The 16,793-nt window shown below is 57.1% G+C and overlaps 3 protein-coding genes across 3 annotated transcripts; all 3 read left to right on the top strand.

Moving 5' to 3' along the window:
- Positions 1–77: 77 nt before the first annotated feature.
- GCG54_00012866 (uncharacterized protein) lies at positions 78–917 on the top strand (the record flags this gene model as incomplete). Its single annotated transcript, XM_045412733.1, has 2 exons — positions 78–604; positions 659–917. 2 exons carry the CDS (start codon positions 78–80, stop codon positions 915–917), a joined length of 786 nt encoding a protein of 261 aa, XP_045268739.1.
- Positions 918–3,020: 2,103 nt separating this feature from the next.
- GCG54_00012865 (ABC transporter ATP-binding protein ARB1) lies at positions 3,021–5,004 on the top strand (the record flags this gene model as incomplete). Its single annotated transcript, XM_045412732.1, has 3 exons — positions 3,021–3,623; positions 3,683–4,824; positions 4,878–5,004. The coding sequence occupies 3 exons, from the start codon at positions 3,021–3,023 to the stop codon at positions 5,002–5,004; spliced, it is 1,872 nt and encodes a 623-aa protein (XP_045268738.1).
- Positions 5,005–8,899: 3,895 nt separating this feature from the next.
- GCG54_00012864 (putative DNA helicase INO80) lies at positions 8,900–15,844 on the top strand (the record flags this gene model as incomplete). Its single annotated transcript, XM_045412731.1, has 4 exons — positions 8,900–9,457; positions 10,694–11,032; positions 11,087–15,632; positions 15,684–15,844. The coding sequence occupies 4 exons, from the start codon at positions 8,900–8,902 to the stop codon at positions 15,842–15,844; spliced, it is 5,604 nt and encodes a 1,867-aa protein (XP_045268737.1).
- Positions 15,845–16,793: the final 949 nt, after the last annotated feature.

The following is a 16,793-nucleotide window of genomic DNA, read 5'->3' as shown; positions in this document are numbered from 1 at the left end:
CAATCCCAATCGCCATAGGCGAACGAACCTCGTTGAGACCCGATGCAGACCGCCGCCTCCTCCGACGGACCGCAACGATGGACAACACACCCCTCCACCCAGCCATAACCACCCTCGCCCCAGATCCGAGCGGCACCCGTCACGGCTCCTTCCTCGCCGCCATCCCGCACAACCGCTCCATGTACCGCACCACGCTCTGCCTGCGCCTCGCCTCGCTCCTCCTCGCGCTCATCATCCTCGGCGGCGTCCTCGGCTCCATGCGCGCAACCGACGACATGTACGTCAGCAACTGGGCCATGGGCAGCCCGACAGCCGCGCTCGCGATGCTCTGGAGCGGCGGCGACCTCGTGGCGCTGGTTGTACGGGACCGCGGCGTGCGGTGGACGAAGAGTAAGGATCGGCCGCGGAGCACGCGGTTCAGCTGGGGCAGCCCGGGAGGCCATGTGGCGGCGCATTTGCTGATTTGGGCGGCGACGGCGGCGACGATGGGGGTGGTGATTAGTGGATGGCTGTCGTATATGGATTTGGATCCGACGTATTGGCAGGTTGATGAGAGGCAGACGCATACCATGACGGCGCTGATATTCTTCATGTTCTGGCTGATGTGAGTTTCCCTCCTTTGGGCGTCTGGAAGTTTTTGCTGATAATGGGGTTACAGGGTCGTGCACTTTGCGCTGTTCGTCTTCGCGTGCGTCGAGGTCGACAACATCCGGCGGCAGTACTCGGACGTGGTGTTCGTGCCGAGGGGGGAGCTATGCGAGATGGTTCCCGTGCCGCCGACGAGCGCGTGGGAGATCTTCGTGCCGAGGAGGATGATGCTGAGTTATTTTGCGAACCATTATGTGAGGTTCGTGCCTGGGGCGGACGGGAGTGTGACGGTGGCGAGGGATTATAGCAGTCGGCAGGCGAGGTTTTGAGCTCCCCCGATGAAGAGGATGACATGGAAAGAGATTTACGGCTTACGCGAAGCTGAGAGCAATACCAACCGACGAGACACCGCCTGGCGGCTACCGGCGACGATGACAGCCGACCGGGCGTATGCGAGGGAACAAACTTCAGAGAGTTCACTATGCGGCAAAGTCGGCGATTGACCTCTGCCGTCGACCTACAACATGCTGGCGGGCTGAACGAAAGGAGGCAACCAGCAGCTCGTCAGCACATGGACGCTCAGTGAAGCATCAGGACTCGACAACGACGGTGGTGCCCATCAGGGATTCGCAGGCCGAGGGATTGTCAAGAATTAGCTGAAGTGGCTTTTCGGCCCTGATGGATGGCAGGGTCCATCGTGCCCGAGTTGGGAGCGCATTCGAGGAACCCCTCGCAGCGAAGGCCCATCACTGCTAGTCAGAGCGATTACGCTGTTGAAAAATGTTGGCTCATGGTCAACATGAGGGCGATCGGGCACAACAAACAGCTTCGTTGGGAAGGGCGGGTTGATTGTCTGCGTCGACACCGATAGAGGACAAACTCAACCATACCCAGACCGGACCGTTGTTGAGGAATCCTTTGCAGCAAGGATACACCACTGTAGGCCACGAAGATAAGGATGTTGGGAAGTGTGGCGGCATGATCAACTTAAGGACGATCCAGGTCAATGAGGATGCTTGCCTCCACGATCGTCCAGCCCTGAGTAGTCGTCAGAGCCCCAAAGGACACCTCAACTAACAAACGAAGGAAGACCTGTTCCGCGCCCTTATTGCTGGGCGACTGAATATGCGTACATCACCGCAGAGTTAACAATGTGGACTAGGAAGAGGGTTACACAACAAGCCTGCTACGATGGCCTCATCTAAACGGCCGTGGCCATACGTCAATACGGCGTTCGCTTCACGGAAGGGGTCTCGAGTAACTTCGCAGCTACTACAAACGGTCAGGTCTACATTGACCGAATATGGAGAGACCATAGAACAACACAGCAGGAAATCCCCTCAACAGAAGAGAAGGCGACATATTTGCATACGGAACGGGGACGGGAAGCGTCTCATATGGACGGCAGAGCTGATTTCAGTCATCAGCTGAAATGATACCCAAGGATATACGGAATATTGGCCACATAAACATTTGAAATAGTATTACAATCGAGCATACGCTTCACCTAATATCTTTCGTCCATCACCGCCTGCTGACAGTCCTGCCCAATCACGTCACAGGTAAAGTCAGGCGGAGCTTCACGTGACGTGACGTCAAGCCCCATTGGTCTGCTCCTGCTGCAAGTTGCAGCCAGCAGGACAACTGGCAATGCTGATTAGATAAGGATAGCCACATGCTGAGGGGCAACACTGTGAAGGGTTCACTCGCCAACAGACTCAGTCGCAGCCGTCGACATTGAAGTGATTCACAGCCCATCGTGTCATTGGCCGCCTTGGTATTCACCGTGTCTGCAGCCGAGTCCTTTGCATGCATTGGTATTGGTAAAAATACCCGGCGCTTGACGTGGTTGTTTGCTCGAGGAAAAGCAGCAGTACCTTGTAGTCCTCAGAGGCAAGGAGGGTACGTATCTTTTGAGACGCAGGTTGGTGCCTTATCGCCTCGCTACCCTATCGGTTATCAGCTTTTTCAAAAATTTGAGTCCTCCTGCCCCACTACCAACTCGTCAGAACAGCGACCCCTCCCCACCTTTCAGCACTGGGAACCTGAAATCAGCGCTCTCCAGGCTGTGTTTCGCACCGCCGCTCCACGCCCAAAGGACTTTTTTTTGCTTTGTCGCTTGGTCCCGTCGCCCAGTCAGAGAAACCGTCGAATTTTTTCTCTCTCCTTCTCCTTCACGCCTCTTCCTCCTCCCCCATCCTCTCCTTAGAAGTCGACTTCATCGCCGACTTGACGCTGCGTGGCATTTTCCCATCGTAGTCGACCGCATCATCAGAAAACACACAAGGGTCCCGTGTTTCTCTTTTTTTCCCCTCTTGCTTTTCTGCCGGACGACCACGTTCCCCGCCATCGCTTAAAAAAGTAGACGACGACCCCGCCATCGTCATCCATCACCAAAAAACCCCCTCCTCCTCCATCACAACACCGCCATCATGGTTTCCGCCTCCAAGGAGAAGAGACTCGCCGCCAAGGGCGAGAGTAAGCTCGCCAAGAAGCGCGCTGAGAAGAAGGCCGAGAAGGAGGGCGCCTCCAAGAATGCCAGCACCACCGCATCCTCGGTGAACGGCGACGGCGAGGACGGCCCCGCCACCTCTGCCGATAAGATGGACGAGGTCAGCCGTCTCGCCGCCCAGATGGACAAGCACGGCATCTCCGACCGTGTCACCACCGGTGTCCTGGCCTCCGTCCCCAGCAGCAGAGACGTCAAGATCACCAGTGCATCCCTCGTCTTCCACGGCCGCGTCCTCTTCACCGACACCACCCTCGAGCTCACCTACGGCCGCCGCTACGGTCTCCTCGGTGAGAACGGTTGCGGAAAGTCCACCCTGCTCAAGGCCATCGCCCACCGCGAGTACCCCATCCCCGAACACGTCGACATCTACCTTCTCAACGAGGGTGCTCCCCCCACCGATATGGGTGCCCTTGAGTGGGTCGTCACCGAGGCCGAGCGTGAGATGGAGCGCCTGGACAAGAAGGCTGAGCAGATTCTGGAGGAGAGCGGCCCTGAGGACCCCGTCCTCATGGACCTGTACGAGGTATGTGATGCCCTGCTCGCTAACAACGACAAATGACCGGCCAGCTAACGATCCCACAGCACATGGACAAGATGGACCCCTCCACGTTCGCTACCCGTGCCTCCCTCATTCTGACCGGTCTGGGTTTCAACAAGACCACCATCCACAAGAAGACCAAGGACATGTCTGGTGGTTGGAGAATGCGTGTCGCCCTCGCCAAGGCCCTCTTCGTCAAGCCCTCTCTGCTGTTGCTCGACGACCCCACTGCCCATTTGGATCTCGAGGCTTGCGTGTGGCTCGAGGAGTACCTCAAGAAGTGGGAGCGTACCCTCATCCTGGTTTCCCACTCCATGGACTTCCTCAACGGCGTGTGCACCACCATGCTTGACATGCGCATGAAGCAGCTCCTCTACTACGGAGGTAACTACGACTCGTACAGCAAGACGAGGACCGAGCAGGAGACCAACCAGATGAAGGCCTACCAGAAGCAGCAAGACGAAATCGTCCACATCAAGAAGTTCATCGCTTCCGCCGGTACCTACGCCAACTTGGTCCGTCAGGCAAAGTCCCGCCAGAAGATCCTCGACAAGATGGAGGCCGACGGCTTCATCCAGCCCGTCATCCCCGACAAGGTCTTCACCTTCCGTTTCGCCGACGTCGAGAAGCTGCCCCCTCCCGTCCTGTCCTTCGACAACGTCACCTTCTCCTACTCTGGCGACGCCAAGGACGACCTGTACCGCAACATCGACCTCGGTTTCGACATGGACTCCCGTACCGCTCTCGTCGGCCCCAACGGTGTTGGCAAGTCCACCCTGCTGCGCCTGATGACCGGCAAGCTCTCCCCCACCAACGGTTCCGTCACCCGCCACACCCACTTGAAGCTCGGCCTGTACTCCCAGCACTCTGCGGAGCAACTCGACCTCACCAAGTCGGCGCTGGACTTCGTCCGTGAGAAGTATGCCGAAAAGTCCCAGGATTATCAGTACTGGCGTCAGCAGCTCGGCCGCTACGGTCTCACCGGCGAGGCCCAGACCTCCCTGATCGGCACCCTGTCCGACGGACAGAAGTCGCGTATCGTCTTCGCCCTGCTCGCCATCGAGAGCCCCAACATGCTGCTGCTCGACGAGCCTACCAACGGTCTGGATATCCCCACCATTGACTCCTTGGCCGACGCCATCAACGCCTTCAGCGGTGGTGTCATCGTCGTTTCCCACGACTTCAGGTATGTTTTTAACTTCAATCCCTTTTCTACGCATTGTGCTAACCGCATTACAGACTGTTGGACAAGATCGCCAAGCAGATTCTGGTGTGCGAGAACAAGACCATCAAGCCTTGGGACGGCACGATAGGCGAGTACAAGAACTACCTCCGCAAGAAGATGATCACGGCCGGCGCTGTCTAAGAAGAGATTGTTTCCTACGGTTTTTACGACATCCAAAAACGGAGGGGTTCAGGGGCCGGGTGCTGCATTTCCCCCCCAATCTTCTCTCTTCCTCCTCACAAAGCGGGCGGTTTCTGTTTCTTGTTTTTCATGAAAGTCATATTAGAACAAGGAAAACAAAAGGAGGGTAGGGTTCACGACTTGAAATGACTGCTACTCTTTTGTTTTTCCGGAAGTGTGCCACTGCCGCTGCTGCCACGACCGCTCACGACCCAGGCCGGGCAACTAGGGAGATGAGAATTGAAGATGAGGCGGAGGGCATGGGAAGTAAGGAATTGGGGGCAGGGAATTGAAAGATTGGCAAAACCGCGGTTCTTTCCAAAAAGGGCGGCTGCCGCCTCTGCATTGGCAAATGGGATAGACAGATATCTGCAGTTGCGACCTTTTTTCTTTTATTCTTGAGATTGGGGTTCTTGTTTAGACGACGAGGACAATAGAGGCTTCGGCCATTGATTGCGAATGCACATTGTGCGACCTGATTACGTGACTTAAAATGTGATTCGGCAATTGCTGTGACAAGGCATATGTCTGTTTGGTGAAGCTATCACGGGGTTTACCAGGAGGCACGAGACACGAAAGCTGAATTCCGATATGCGCCGACATGGGAGACCTCAACAAAACGGCAATCTGTGAGGTGACGTGTTAAATGTTTGCACAGATGGCTACAGCGGCAAATGTTTCCAGTGAGCGAAGTGAGTCAGTGGCCGGCGTCAGCGTCTCCGCCCCCGAGGAGAACTTTTTTTCCTGCTGCTGACGCTGTGTTGTGACGAAATTTTAGGTGATGCAAGGCGGAGGAGGTTTGATGCACGTGATTTCACGGGGAGACGAGGCCCGGGTGATGACGGGCAGGGGTTGCGGGGGACACTACCAACGCGGTTGCGGAGGTGCGCCAGTGAAGCGGTGGGCGTAGGATGTGTGGGGGAAGGGTCTGCTGTTGGATTTGGAGGACGACCAGTTTCGGTGTTCTGTTGTGTGTTGCGTATTACCTCGGAGATTGGGATACTTGGAATGCAGGCGGCGAGATGTCTTTGCGATTGACGGAGTTGGGCAGGGCGATGTGTGACGGTGTGAAGATGCCGATGGAGTTGTGCAGGGCGGAGAGCGATTGATGCACTAACAATTTCCCAGTAGCGCAGATTTCGGATCTCAAGGGGTCCTCCCACCCCAAGATCCTACCCCCGAACCAACCGCCCTGAAAGGATGGCGTTTCTGGGCCGGGGTGTGCCTGACGTTGTTGGTCGCGGGTTGCTGAGGAATGCGAGCGGTGCGGTTTGCGGTGACCATGACCATCGTGACGGGGAGCGAACGGGACTGGGGAGGGTGATCAACGGGAAATCGGAAGTGAATTGGGATGCGAGGGAAAAGGGGCCCAGGAGGTGAGATGAGCTGCTGGGGAATCTGGTTGATGGGGTTGTGGTTTTTGTTGGTGGAGTGGGTTTTGGGTCGGTCATTTTGTCGCGCCCCCTCACTGCAGAACTTGCTGTAGGTTCGGCGCTGGGAGCAGGTTTTTTGGGGGCGTTGCGTTGTCGTCCACTGTGCATGCAACCATCGCCATCAGCACAAGACGGATCAATGGATCGTGGGTTTTGGGATTGAAGTGCTTGCTGCTGGGATCCGAAGTTGATGATGAAGGGGATCAAAAAGGTAAAAATGAGTGCCAAGACGTGTTGCGACTGTGTCGTATCACGAGTCAATTTGGAGCGTCGACGTGCTCGTATGGCGAGATTTGAGTTTCTGTGATTGCCGAGGTCTTGGGTGTGAGGTAAGATTGAGGCCATTCCCAGCGGCTTTTCCGGGGCAGTCGGGACTTTTGGACGGTGTGGGTGTGCGCGGTGATGAGGGTCTTTTGCGGTGGCGGAAGTGATGATCGAGTGTCTTTTGTCCGAATCGATTCTGTGACGGTCTCTCGACGTTTCTGCAAGCTTTGGGGGACTGTGATGTGCGATTTGGCATGGGCATTGGCGGTCGAGAATTTGTCTGAAGGGACGGGACGATGGCAGATGGACGGTCAGGAGTTTGGGGGAACTGGGAGAGGCGGCTGAAATGCCTCAGGGAGATGCTGTACTTGGGAAGTAGCTTCTCGGGTTGAACAGGCGGGAAGGAACTTGAGAGTACAAGACGTTCCGTCTGGACTGATGTGGGCGGTAGGCTGGACTGGGCCGGCCGGGGCAGGGAAGGTGAAGGGGCGCGAAGCAACCCAAGAGGCTCAGACGTGTGCCGGGATTGGCGGGAGGGCAGGACGCTAAGCCCGACGGAGCAGGGTGGTGGGGTGGGGAGGTGCCTGGTTGCTTTTCTGGCTCCAGTGTCCTGCCTGCTGGGAAAGAGCTGGGAAGGTCCCGGGCCAAGCAAAAACCGCAGCTGCAGGAAGGAGGAGCTGGGGGTGGTGGGAGAGACGTCCCTTCCAGAAATGGGTGAATCGCGACGGGATCCTCACGGGAGCTGGGAACTGACAGGCAGGAAGGAGCAGTCGCACCTGCTTCGTGAAGAGGAGAGAGTGAGAGGAAGGAAGGAGGGACAGGCTGGTTATGCAGTTGCTGCTTCCTCACCACATATGTTGTCCACAGGGCAAGGAAAGAGGTAGGAAATAATTGAGGTTCCTACCTACCTAAGAAAGAGGTGTCGGCACACACCGCATCATTGAGGAGGCAGGTGCAACAGACAAGGAAGGGAAAAACGAGGTTCAATCGCGGTGCATCGACGAGGGCGAGGCGAGGCGCACGCAAGGCGGGAGGTTCGTCGTCGCCCTCGGCCACACACTCCCGTCGTCAGTCAGTCGCAGTCGCAGTCGTCCACACTGGACGTCCAGTCCACGTCCAAGGAAAGGCCAATCCACCCATCCCATCAGTGTCATCTCCCTCCCCCGTTATCCGCGCTCTCGCCCTCGCTTTCTGTTGTTTCCTGTTCCCATCATCTCATCCCCCCATCCCCTTCCTTCCCACTTTCACTTCCTTCCCCTCCATCCCATTCCTTTTCTTTTCCACCATCTTGACTTGGCCTTGGTGATCGAGCTGCACCATCGTCATCACCAACCACCACCGCCACTACCACCACCACATCGGGGCAGTTTGCAGGGTCTACGGCACTCGAATCCATAGCGCATCCCGTCGCTGAGCTTGACAATCCGTCGATATCTTACCGCCAGCACTGCTTGTCCACCCCGTCGCAGCACAGCACGTCCATCAATAGATATTGCAGTGTGCACCCGCGGATAGCCAAGCTGAAGCTGGGCAGCTCCAATCAATCCAATCTCCAATCCAACGTCAGAGGGCCAGACTCACGCACCCAGCGCGTATCCGTACCTCACCTCACCTCACCACGAGTACCTTACCTGCACCTGCCTCTCTTTCTCGCCTTAGCTCCGAGATCCGCACACACGCACACCAACGCCCAGGTTGCCCACCTCACACGCATTGGATCTCGACACCGACTCCAACCCTCATTGCCACCCGCTTTCTTGCTGCGCCTAGGGTACAATTATCTCGCAACCTCCCAATTCCCTCACCCCGACCCTTCGCAATAGCATCACCCATCCTGACCTCGCCGAACCGGCGCAACAATCGCCTGCCCGCCATCCCTGCACCGGCAACGACGCCAACCAAACACCACACCACCACGTACCTTTTTTTCGCGATCCGCCTCACCTGGCCTGGTCACGTCCTCGTCGAAACCCCCAACGCGTAATCCCATCCTGCTGTCCACCACCCGCCAACTGCACATGGGTCCGCGATCCTCGTTGCAGCAGTAATTCTCCCCCTCTTTCCCTTTCCCTCCCCTTCCTCCCCTTCCTTGCTCCCAACATCGCATCGTCGTGCGCAGTTCGTTCTAGGTGCCTCCGCCGCATCGCATCACCTTCACAATGGAGCCCTCCAAAGACTTCCGCTCGACGGTGCTGCAAGCGCCTTCCCGCCACGACGACCGCGACGAACGGGATGACCGCGATCGCCGCAGCCACCACCGCGATATCATGAATCCAGCACCCGGCGGCGCGCGCCATTCGGGCTTCAGCTTGCGATCGCCAACCCAGTCCGAGTTCCATCACCCGCAGCACTCGTCCTACTCCTCGCCCAAAGCATCGTCGCACTCCCACCCGCACCACTCCCCGCGATCCCACCAGTCCGGCCTGTCGCATCCGAATCCCCTCTACTCGTCGACGTCGTCTGCCGGCGGTCCTCTTGCGCCCTCGCTGCCGGCACTGGGAGGCAGCGGCAGCCCCGGAGCCGGGCATCACCAGGCGCCTCCGTTGTCGCCGCTGCACCCCCCCAGCGGATACTACCCGCCGCCCGAGTCGCATGCGTCGCGCGAGAAGCCGGCCACGAGCAGCTACTACGACCCGCTGACGGATACCACAAGAGAGAGGAGGGTTTCGGACGCGGGATCGTGGCATAACAGCGCGGCCAAGACGTCGCCTTCCAAGGTAAGAGGAGCTCGATTTATTTGTGTCTGTCAGTCAGTTTTGCTGTGGTTGCCCGTCCTCGTTCGTAACAGTAGTCGCGCTGCGCTAAGATGCGATGCGATGCAATGCGACACGCGTGCTATCGCCGTATTAAAAGCACCTTGTCCTTCGTCACTTGCACCAGCGGATGTACATCACGTATCATGTATCACTCTTCCTTTGTAAGGCGACAGTTGCAGGTAGGCAAACATCCAGCTTGCTGGTGGTGGTGCCGCCGTCTGTGCAGCTGATCGTCCAGTGGCTGTCTGCTTGCTGATGCTACCGGCGCTGCTCTGTGCTGTCGTTGGTGTTGGTGTTGGTGCTGACGCCTTTGTAATCTCTGCTGTCTTTGCCCCATCCGGATCTTGGTAGACGATGGCGCGGGAGACCAGCAGTAGAGACATGGAGGCGAGAGCATCAGTATCAGCATCAGCAGAGGGATTGCCTGGATGCCTCATTGTTCACGGCTTGCTTCAATGACACCACGTCCTTCCCCGTTTTTTTCCTTATCGTGGGCTGCACCTTGAAAAAGTAGCACCTGCTGTTGGGGAAAAGGTGGTGCACTTGCCCTCTGACGCTCTGTTCGTCTCTCCCCCATTCCCCAGTCCCCAGTCGTGTAGGTTGTCGCCTCGTCAGCCGTCACCGATCAACGCACCCGTCCAGTGTTCCAGGCGTGTCAGTCCTTTTTGGTAGCGGCAGCAAAGTCGCCAGATCCATCCCTTCCACCTCATCAGTGTGAGAGACGAGTGCTGGGACCTTGCGTCTGGGACCGCGAACCAGGACCACCAAGAACCTGGACGACGCCGCCTCCCCCTTCGCTTCCCCGATCTTCGTCGTTCATTCCCGTCACCACTTCACCCAATCCACCTCTCCTCTCCTCACCACATCCATCACTGGACCCGGGCAGACCTCAGACCAGTAACAGCAGTGCTGCACTACTTCACTACACTACACGTCCACCACCAGCAACACGGGAGGAGGAGCGTGTGCGGTGCCCCCTTCGCAGCCCGTCGCCCATCTCCAACTTTACCCGAATGAAAATTCCCAACCCAACCCAAACTGGTCCAGCCCAGGACTCAACCCAAAATTCTATTTCTCTTCCTCCCTAATCAAACCAATCCATCGTGGCCTTTTGCCATCCTGCACACTGCGTCTTCCATCTTCCCTTGAATCACCCACCACCCGACTAATCCATTTTTTCTCTTCACCACCACGCAGACCCGCGATCCTTACGGTAATTACTCGCAAACCGAGCCGGCCTCTCGCGACTCCCACCCCTACTACAAGAACGGTGCAGGCTACACGTCTCCATCGGCCGCAAACTTCCCCCCGAGGAGTCCGCGATCAACCACCCATTCCCATCACCAGTCCCATCAACCGCCTGCCGGTTCCATCAGCCCGTCAAACAGGGCCACGCCGCACATGACGTCCCCCAGCCTGCGGCACGCTGCCTCCCCCAGCGTGCACGCTTCTTCCTCAAATGGCGGCCCCGTCACGTCCCTGCCGCCTCTCGGCAAGCCCGAGCCTTCTCCCTTGAAAGCACCTGCTCCCGCCAGCGTAAGTTTCTTATCAATTGACACGCTTGACACGGTCGCGTTCTAACTGTCGCAGACTCCTAGCCGCTCCGCCGACCCCATGTCCTTCTCCAACATCCTCTCGAGCTCCGAACCCATCTCGAAGCCAAAGTCTAAATCGCCTCCGCCCGTCGAGCAAAAAGACAAAGAAAAGGAAAAGGAGAAGGAGAAGGAGGTCGTCAAGTCCGACCCGAAGCCCGACCGTGAGAAGCCTCGCTCTGTCGACCCGCCCGTCAAAACCGAGCGCGAAGCCGAGATTGAGCTCCGTCCCGAGCCCAAGGAGCGATCCAGCACGCCCCTCGCCCGCAGGGAGAAGAAGGAGAGAGTACCCAGAAAGTCAAAGTCAAGGGCTTCCGATATCAGAGATGCCGAGTCTACCCCCAAGACCAGCCGTCGCTCGTCCTCCAAGCTGGAGACCCCGACGCCTCGCGTCCCTGCCAAGCGTCAAGCCAACGGCCAGCCCAAGCAGAAGACGTTGTCCGCAGAGAAGGAGAAGAAGGTGCAGGCTTTGATTGCCCAGCTCGACGCGGAGACCGACGACCTTGACGATGCTGATTTCGCCGAGGAGCATGCACAGTTCCAGCAACGCGGCAACAAGCGCCGCAGACTTATGCAGACAAACGACAGCGCCCAGCGTGACCAGCGACGCGAGGAGTTCGCCACGGATATGACCCGTCGGCTGACTGTCCATGCCGACCTGGGTAAGCGCCGCTACGATGACATCTACTACGAGGAGGCCATGAACGAGGTCAGGGAACGAGAGCTCTTTGCCGAGAAGGAGCGCAAGAAGGACATGCAGCGAAAGCGACGCCGCGAGAAATCCATGGCCGTCACAATGGAGCAGCAGAAGCTTGCCCTCGAACGCGCCCGCCTTGCCGAAGACGAGACCGAGAAGCAGAAGCACCTGAGGGATGCCGAGCGTGCGAACAAGAAGGCGCAGCAGACAAAACTCATTCTGCAGAAGGGCATCAAGGGACCCGCTCGCAACCTTGTGGAGCTCAACCTCGAGGGCGGTACGATGGCCACCTTCCAAGCATCCGACATGGAGCCTGGCACGAAGCCGAAGGGTAAGGGCCGCAGCGGGCCCAGGCCGAAGAAGTCCAAAGAGCAGAAGCAGGCCGAGAAGGATTCTGCCGAGGCCGCACAGGCTGCCATCGACGCCGGCGAAGAGCTGCCTGCCAAGGAAGAGGGCAAGATCCGCATCAAGTTCAACAAGAAGTCCAAGGATAAGGATAAGGAAAAGAACAAGGACAAGGATCTGGACGAGGCCGACATGGAGATGCTCGACGGCGAACTCGACGGCGACGAAGAAACCATCGTGGAGCCCGTCGAGGAGAAGAAGGGCAAGAAGGAAAAGAAGAAGAAGGAGAAGAAGGAAGACAAGCCCGAGGAGCCGCCCAATAAGGACGCCAAGTTCGAGACCAAGGGCTTCCTTCAGATCTATGACCAGATTTGGCGCGACCTGGCCCGCAAAGATGTCACCAAGACGTACAAGCTCGCAGCGGAGTCTTACCAGACCAAGGCTTCCAACCTCAAGAAGACTGCAATTCTCGCTTCCAAGGAGGCCAAGAGGTGGCAGCTGCGTACGAACAAGGGCACCAAGGACCAGCAGGCTCGCGCCAAGCGTGTCATGCGTGACATGATGGGCTTCTGGAAGCGCAACGAGCGTGAGGAGCGTGATCTCAGGAAGGCTGCTGAGAAGCAGGAGATTGAGAACGCCCGCAAGGAAGAAGCCGAGCGTGAAGCCGCCCGTCAAAAGAGGAAGCTCAACTTCCTTATCTCTCAGACCGAGCTCTACTCTCACTTCATCGGCAAGAAGATCAAGACGGACGAAGTCGAGCGCAGCACCGACAACCCCGAGGTTGCTGCCGGCGAGAAGAAGGCCGGGACCGATGAGAACAAGATGGACGTTGATGAGCCGACCGGACCGTTGGGCGCTAAGGTTACCAACTTCGAGAACCTCGACTTTGACGAGGAGAGCGAGGAGAACCTGCGCGCGGCTGCCATGGCGAATGCTCAGAACGCCATTGCAGAGGCGCAGAGGAAGGCCAGAGAGTTCAACGAGCCCCAGGGTCCCGACATGGACGAGGAGGGCGAGATGAACTTCCAGAACCCTGCCGGTATGGGCGACGTCGAGATCGAGCAGCCCAAGCTCATCAACGCCCAGCTCAAGGAGTACCAGCTCAAGGGTCTCAACTGGCTCGCCAACTTGTACGAGCAGGGCATCAACGGTATTCTTGCAGACGAGATGGGTCTCGGAAAGACTGTCCAGTCCATTTCCGTCATGGCCTACCTCGCCGAAAAGTACGACATCTGGGGTCCCTTCCTCGTCGTCGCACCCGCCTCCACCCTTCACAACTGGGAGCAGGAAATCCGCAAGTTCGTGCCGGAGTTTAAGATTCTCCCGTACTGGGGTTCTGCAGGCGACAGAAAGGTGCTTCGAAAGTTCTGGGATCGCAAGCACTCAACGTACAAGAAGGAGGCATCCTTCCACGTTTGCGTCACGTCGTACCAGCTTGTCGTGTCTGATGTTGCCTACTTCCAGAAGATGAAGTGGCAGTACATGATTCTCGACGAGGCCCAGGCCATCAAGAGTTCTCAAAGTTCCAGATGGAAGAGCTTGCTAGGCTTCCACTGCCGAAACCGTCTTCTGCTTACCGGTACTCCCATCCAGAACAACATGCAGGAACTGTGGGCTTTGCTCCATTTCATCATGCCGTCACTCTTCGACTCTCACGACGAGTTCAGCGAATGGTTCTCCAAGGACATCGAGTCGCACGCTCAGAGTAATACCAAGCTCAACGAGGACCAGCTCAAGCGTCTGCACATGATTTTGAAGCCATTCATGTTGCGTCGTGTCAAGAAGCATGTGCAGAAGGAGCTCGGAGACAAGATTGAAGAAGACGTCTACTGCGACCTCACCTACAGACAGAGAGCCATCTACAGCAACCTTCGGAACCAGATCAGCATTATGGACCTAATCGAGAAGGCTACTGCTGGCGACAGCGACGATTCCGGTACTCTCATGAACCTCGTCATGCAGTTCCGAAAGGTCTGCAACCACCCCGATCTGTTTGAGAGAGCCGACACCACCTCTCCGTTCTCCTTTGGGTACTTCGCCGAGACAGCTTCATTTATCAGAGAAGGTAATGAGGTCAATGTCGGCTACTCGACGCGCAACACCATCGAGTACGACTTGCCTCGGCTCCTCTGGAGAGGAGATGGCCGCGTCAATAAGAGCGACATCAATAACCCCAAGGCGGGATGGCGAAACAAGAACCTGCAGCACATGATGAACATCTTCACCCCGGAGCACATCAAAGACAGCATGGAGGGCTCTGACAACTTTTCATTCCTGCGCTTTGCCGACACCAGCCCGAACGAGGTGTACAAGGCCAGCCACCAGGACATCTTCACTCGCGCAGTCGAGCTGTCCCAGAAGAAGAACCGTCTGGGCCACATGAATGTTGCCTATGATGAGCCTGAGGATATCAACTTCACGCCTGCCCACGCGCTATTCCAGATTAAGGAGCGCAGAAACAGGCAGCCTATGGTCGACATCACCAAGGAGGGTATCCTGGCCAACCTGATGAACGTCGCCCGCAGCGAGTACTCCGAGAGTGGATTGGGCCGTCTGGAGCAAGCTGGTCGTCCTCGCGCCTCAGCGCCCCCTATTGAGGTCAGCTGCTGCAGCCGTGGCGCTGACATTGAGCGGGAGAACATCATGTTCAATATGCCCATGCGCAAGAGCTTGTTCGGCCCCACCATCCACGAAGAGCGGGCCATGGTCACGGAGAAGATCCCGATCGAGCGATTCCCGCCCCACAAGTTGTTGCCTGCCCCCGACAGTGAGAAGAGAAAGTTCACCAACATCGCCGTGCCATCCATGCGTCGCTTCGTCACGGACAGTGGCAAGCTTGCGGTGCTCGACAGGCTACTTACTAAGCTTAAGGCCGAGGGACATCGCGTGCTGCTCTACTTCCAGATGACTCGCATGATCGATCTGATGGAGGAGTATCTGACCTACCGAAACTACAAGTACTGCCGTCTCGACGGTTCCACCAAGCTCGAGGACAGAAGAGACACGGTCGCCGACTTCCAGACTCGCCCCGAGATCTTCATCTTCCTGCTGTCCACCCGTGCCGGTGGTCTCGGTATCAACCTGACGTCTGCCGATACCGTCATTTTCTACGACTCCGATTGGAACCCTACAATCGACTCGCAGGCCATGGACAGAGCACACAGACTGGGTCAGACTCGCCAGGTTACGGTGTACCGTCTGATCACCCGCGGCACCATCGAAGAACGTATCCGCAAGCGTGCTATGCAGAAGGAGGAGGTGCAGCGTGTCGTCATCACGGGTGGCGGCGCTTCTGTCGATTTCTCTGGTCGCCGCGCTCCTGAGAACCGCAACCGTGATATTGCCATGTGGCTTGCGGACGACGACCAGGCCGAGATGATAGAGCGTCGCGAGAGAGAGCTTCTCGAGAGCGGCGAGCTCGAAAAGCCGCAGAAGAAGAAGGGTGGCAAGCGCAAGCGCGTGGTCAACGAGAACCTTAGTTTGGACGAAATGTACCACGAGGGTGAGTTTTCTCCCTTACCTTTGGATCTTCAGCATGCTAACAGACTTCCAGGCGAGGGCAACTTCGACGATCGCAACGCAGCCAACGGTACTTCAGGTACGGCCACGCCCGTAGTAGAGCCCGACGTCAAGGGAGCGAAGAAGCGGCGCGTGGGCGGCAAGAAGGCCAAGACCTTGAAGCAACGACTCGCCGTCGCGGACGGCCAGGTCTGAGACACCACCTGACACGATAGAGAGACGGAACATTCGCTTTTTGCAAGACAACAAGAATACGGGAAGGGATTTGTGGATTTGTAGCAATATGAAATCGGACGGAAACTATTAAGCTGGGCGCACACATGCCTGGCGTCGGAGGGGCGGGGTTTACTATGCGGATTTGCATCAAGAGACGAACAGTGGCGGCCGAAAGCTTGCTGCGTCTTGACTGTTTTAGACTTTATTACAAAAGCTTCTTTGTCTGTATTCTTTCATCATTATCTTTCCGAGGCCTCGGGTTTTGGCGGTTGTTTCCGCCCTAGACGTTTGTCTTTAGAGGTTCGTTTTTGACGCCTCGATGGGATCTTATTTGAGGCTGAGGTTGAAGGCGGGCTTTTGGGTGTACGAGGCGTGGGATGTATTATTACTTTTAGACAGTGAAAGTCGCCTCGACAGTTTAAGTGAAGATTATGCGTGCCTTGTGGTGATAAGATGACGTGATGAGGATGGGGTGGATGGATTGAGGGAAAGTGTCTCGTCATGATTGCTGCATGGGGCTTCTTTCATGGGAGATGTTGGTCTCGTTAGGGATGGTGTGTTCCAGAAGGCGAGGGTACAGTCTCGGCGCGCCGTTTGACACCGTGGCACTACGGTAGGAAGAATATTTGCTTTGCGACATCGGAGAGAGCAAGCCCGATGTTTTCGGTCTTCCTGGTGGGGTGGGTGCGGTGATGGATTGCCTAGTGATGGGGAAAGTCTTTGCTTTATGATGTCTTGTGTGGTGATGGATGTGTGTTTAGCGCACTGGGACGAGAGCGGAATGTTGGTTGTGTGGATGGGGGAAGCAAGGCAGAAGCGGTGTTTGGCCTGAGATGAGGCATGCTCTGTGGGATTTGTGATGTTTCTGATGAAGACGAGATGTTTCTGTCGGGTTGAATGCGCTTGTCTATGGGAGGTAGATGATGGT

The sequence above is a fragment of the Colletotrichum gloeosporioides genome (assembly GCF_011800055.1).
Source record: "Colletotrichum gloeosporioides strain Lc1 chromosome Unknown consensus_16, whole genome shotgun sequence".
Classification (NCBI taxonomy): domain Eukaryota; kingdom Fungi; phylum Ascomycota; class Sordariomycetes; order Glomerellales; family Glomerellaceae; genus Colletotrichum; species Colletotrichum gloeosporioides.
This window is presented reverse-complemented; position numbering and strand designations above follow the sequence as displayed.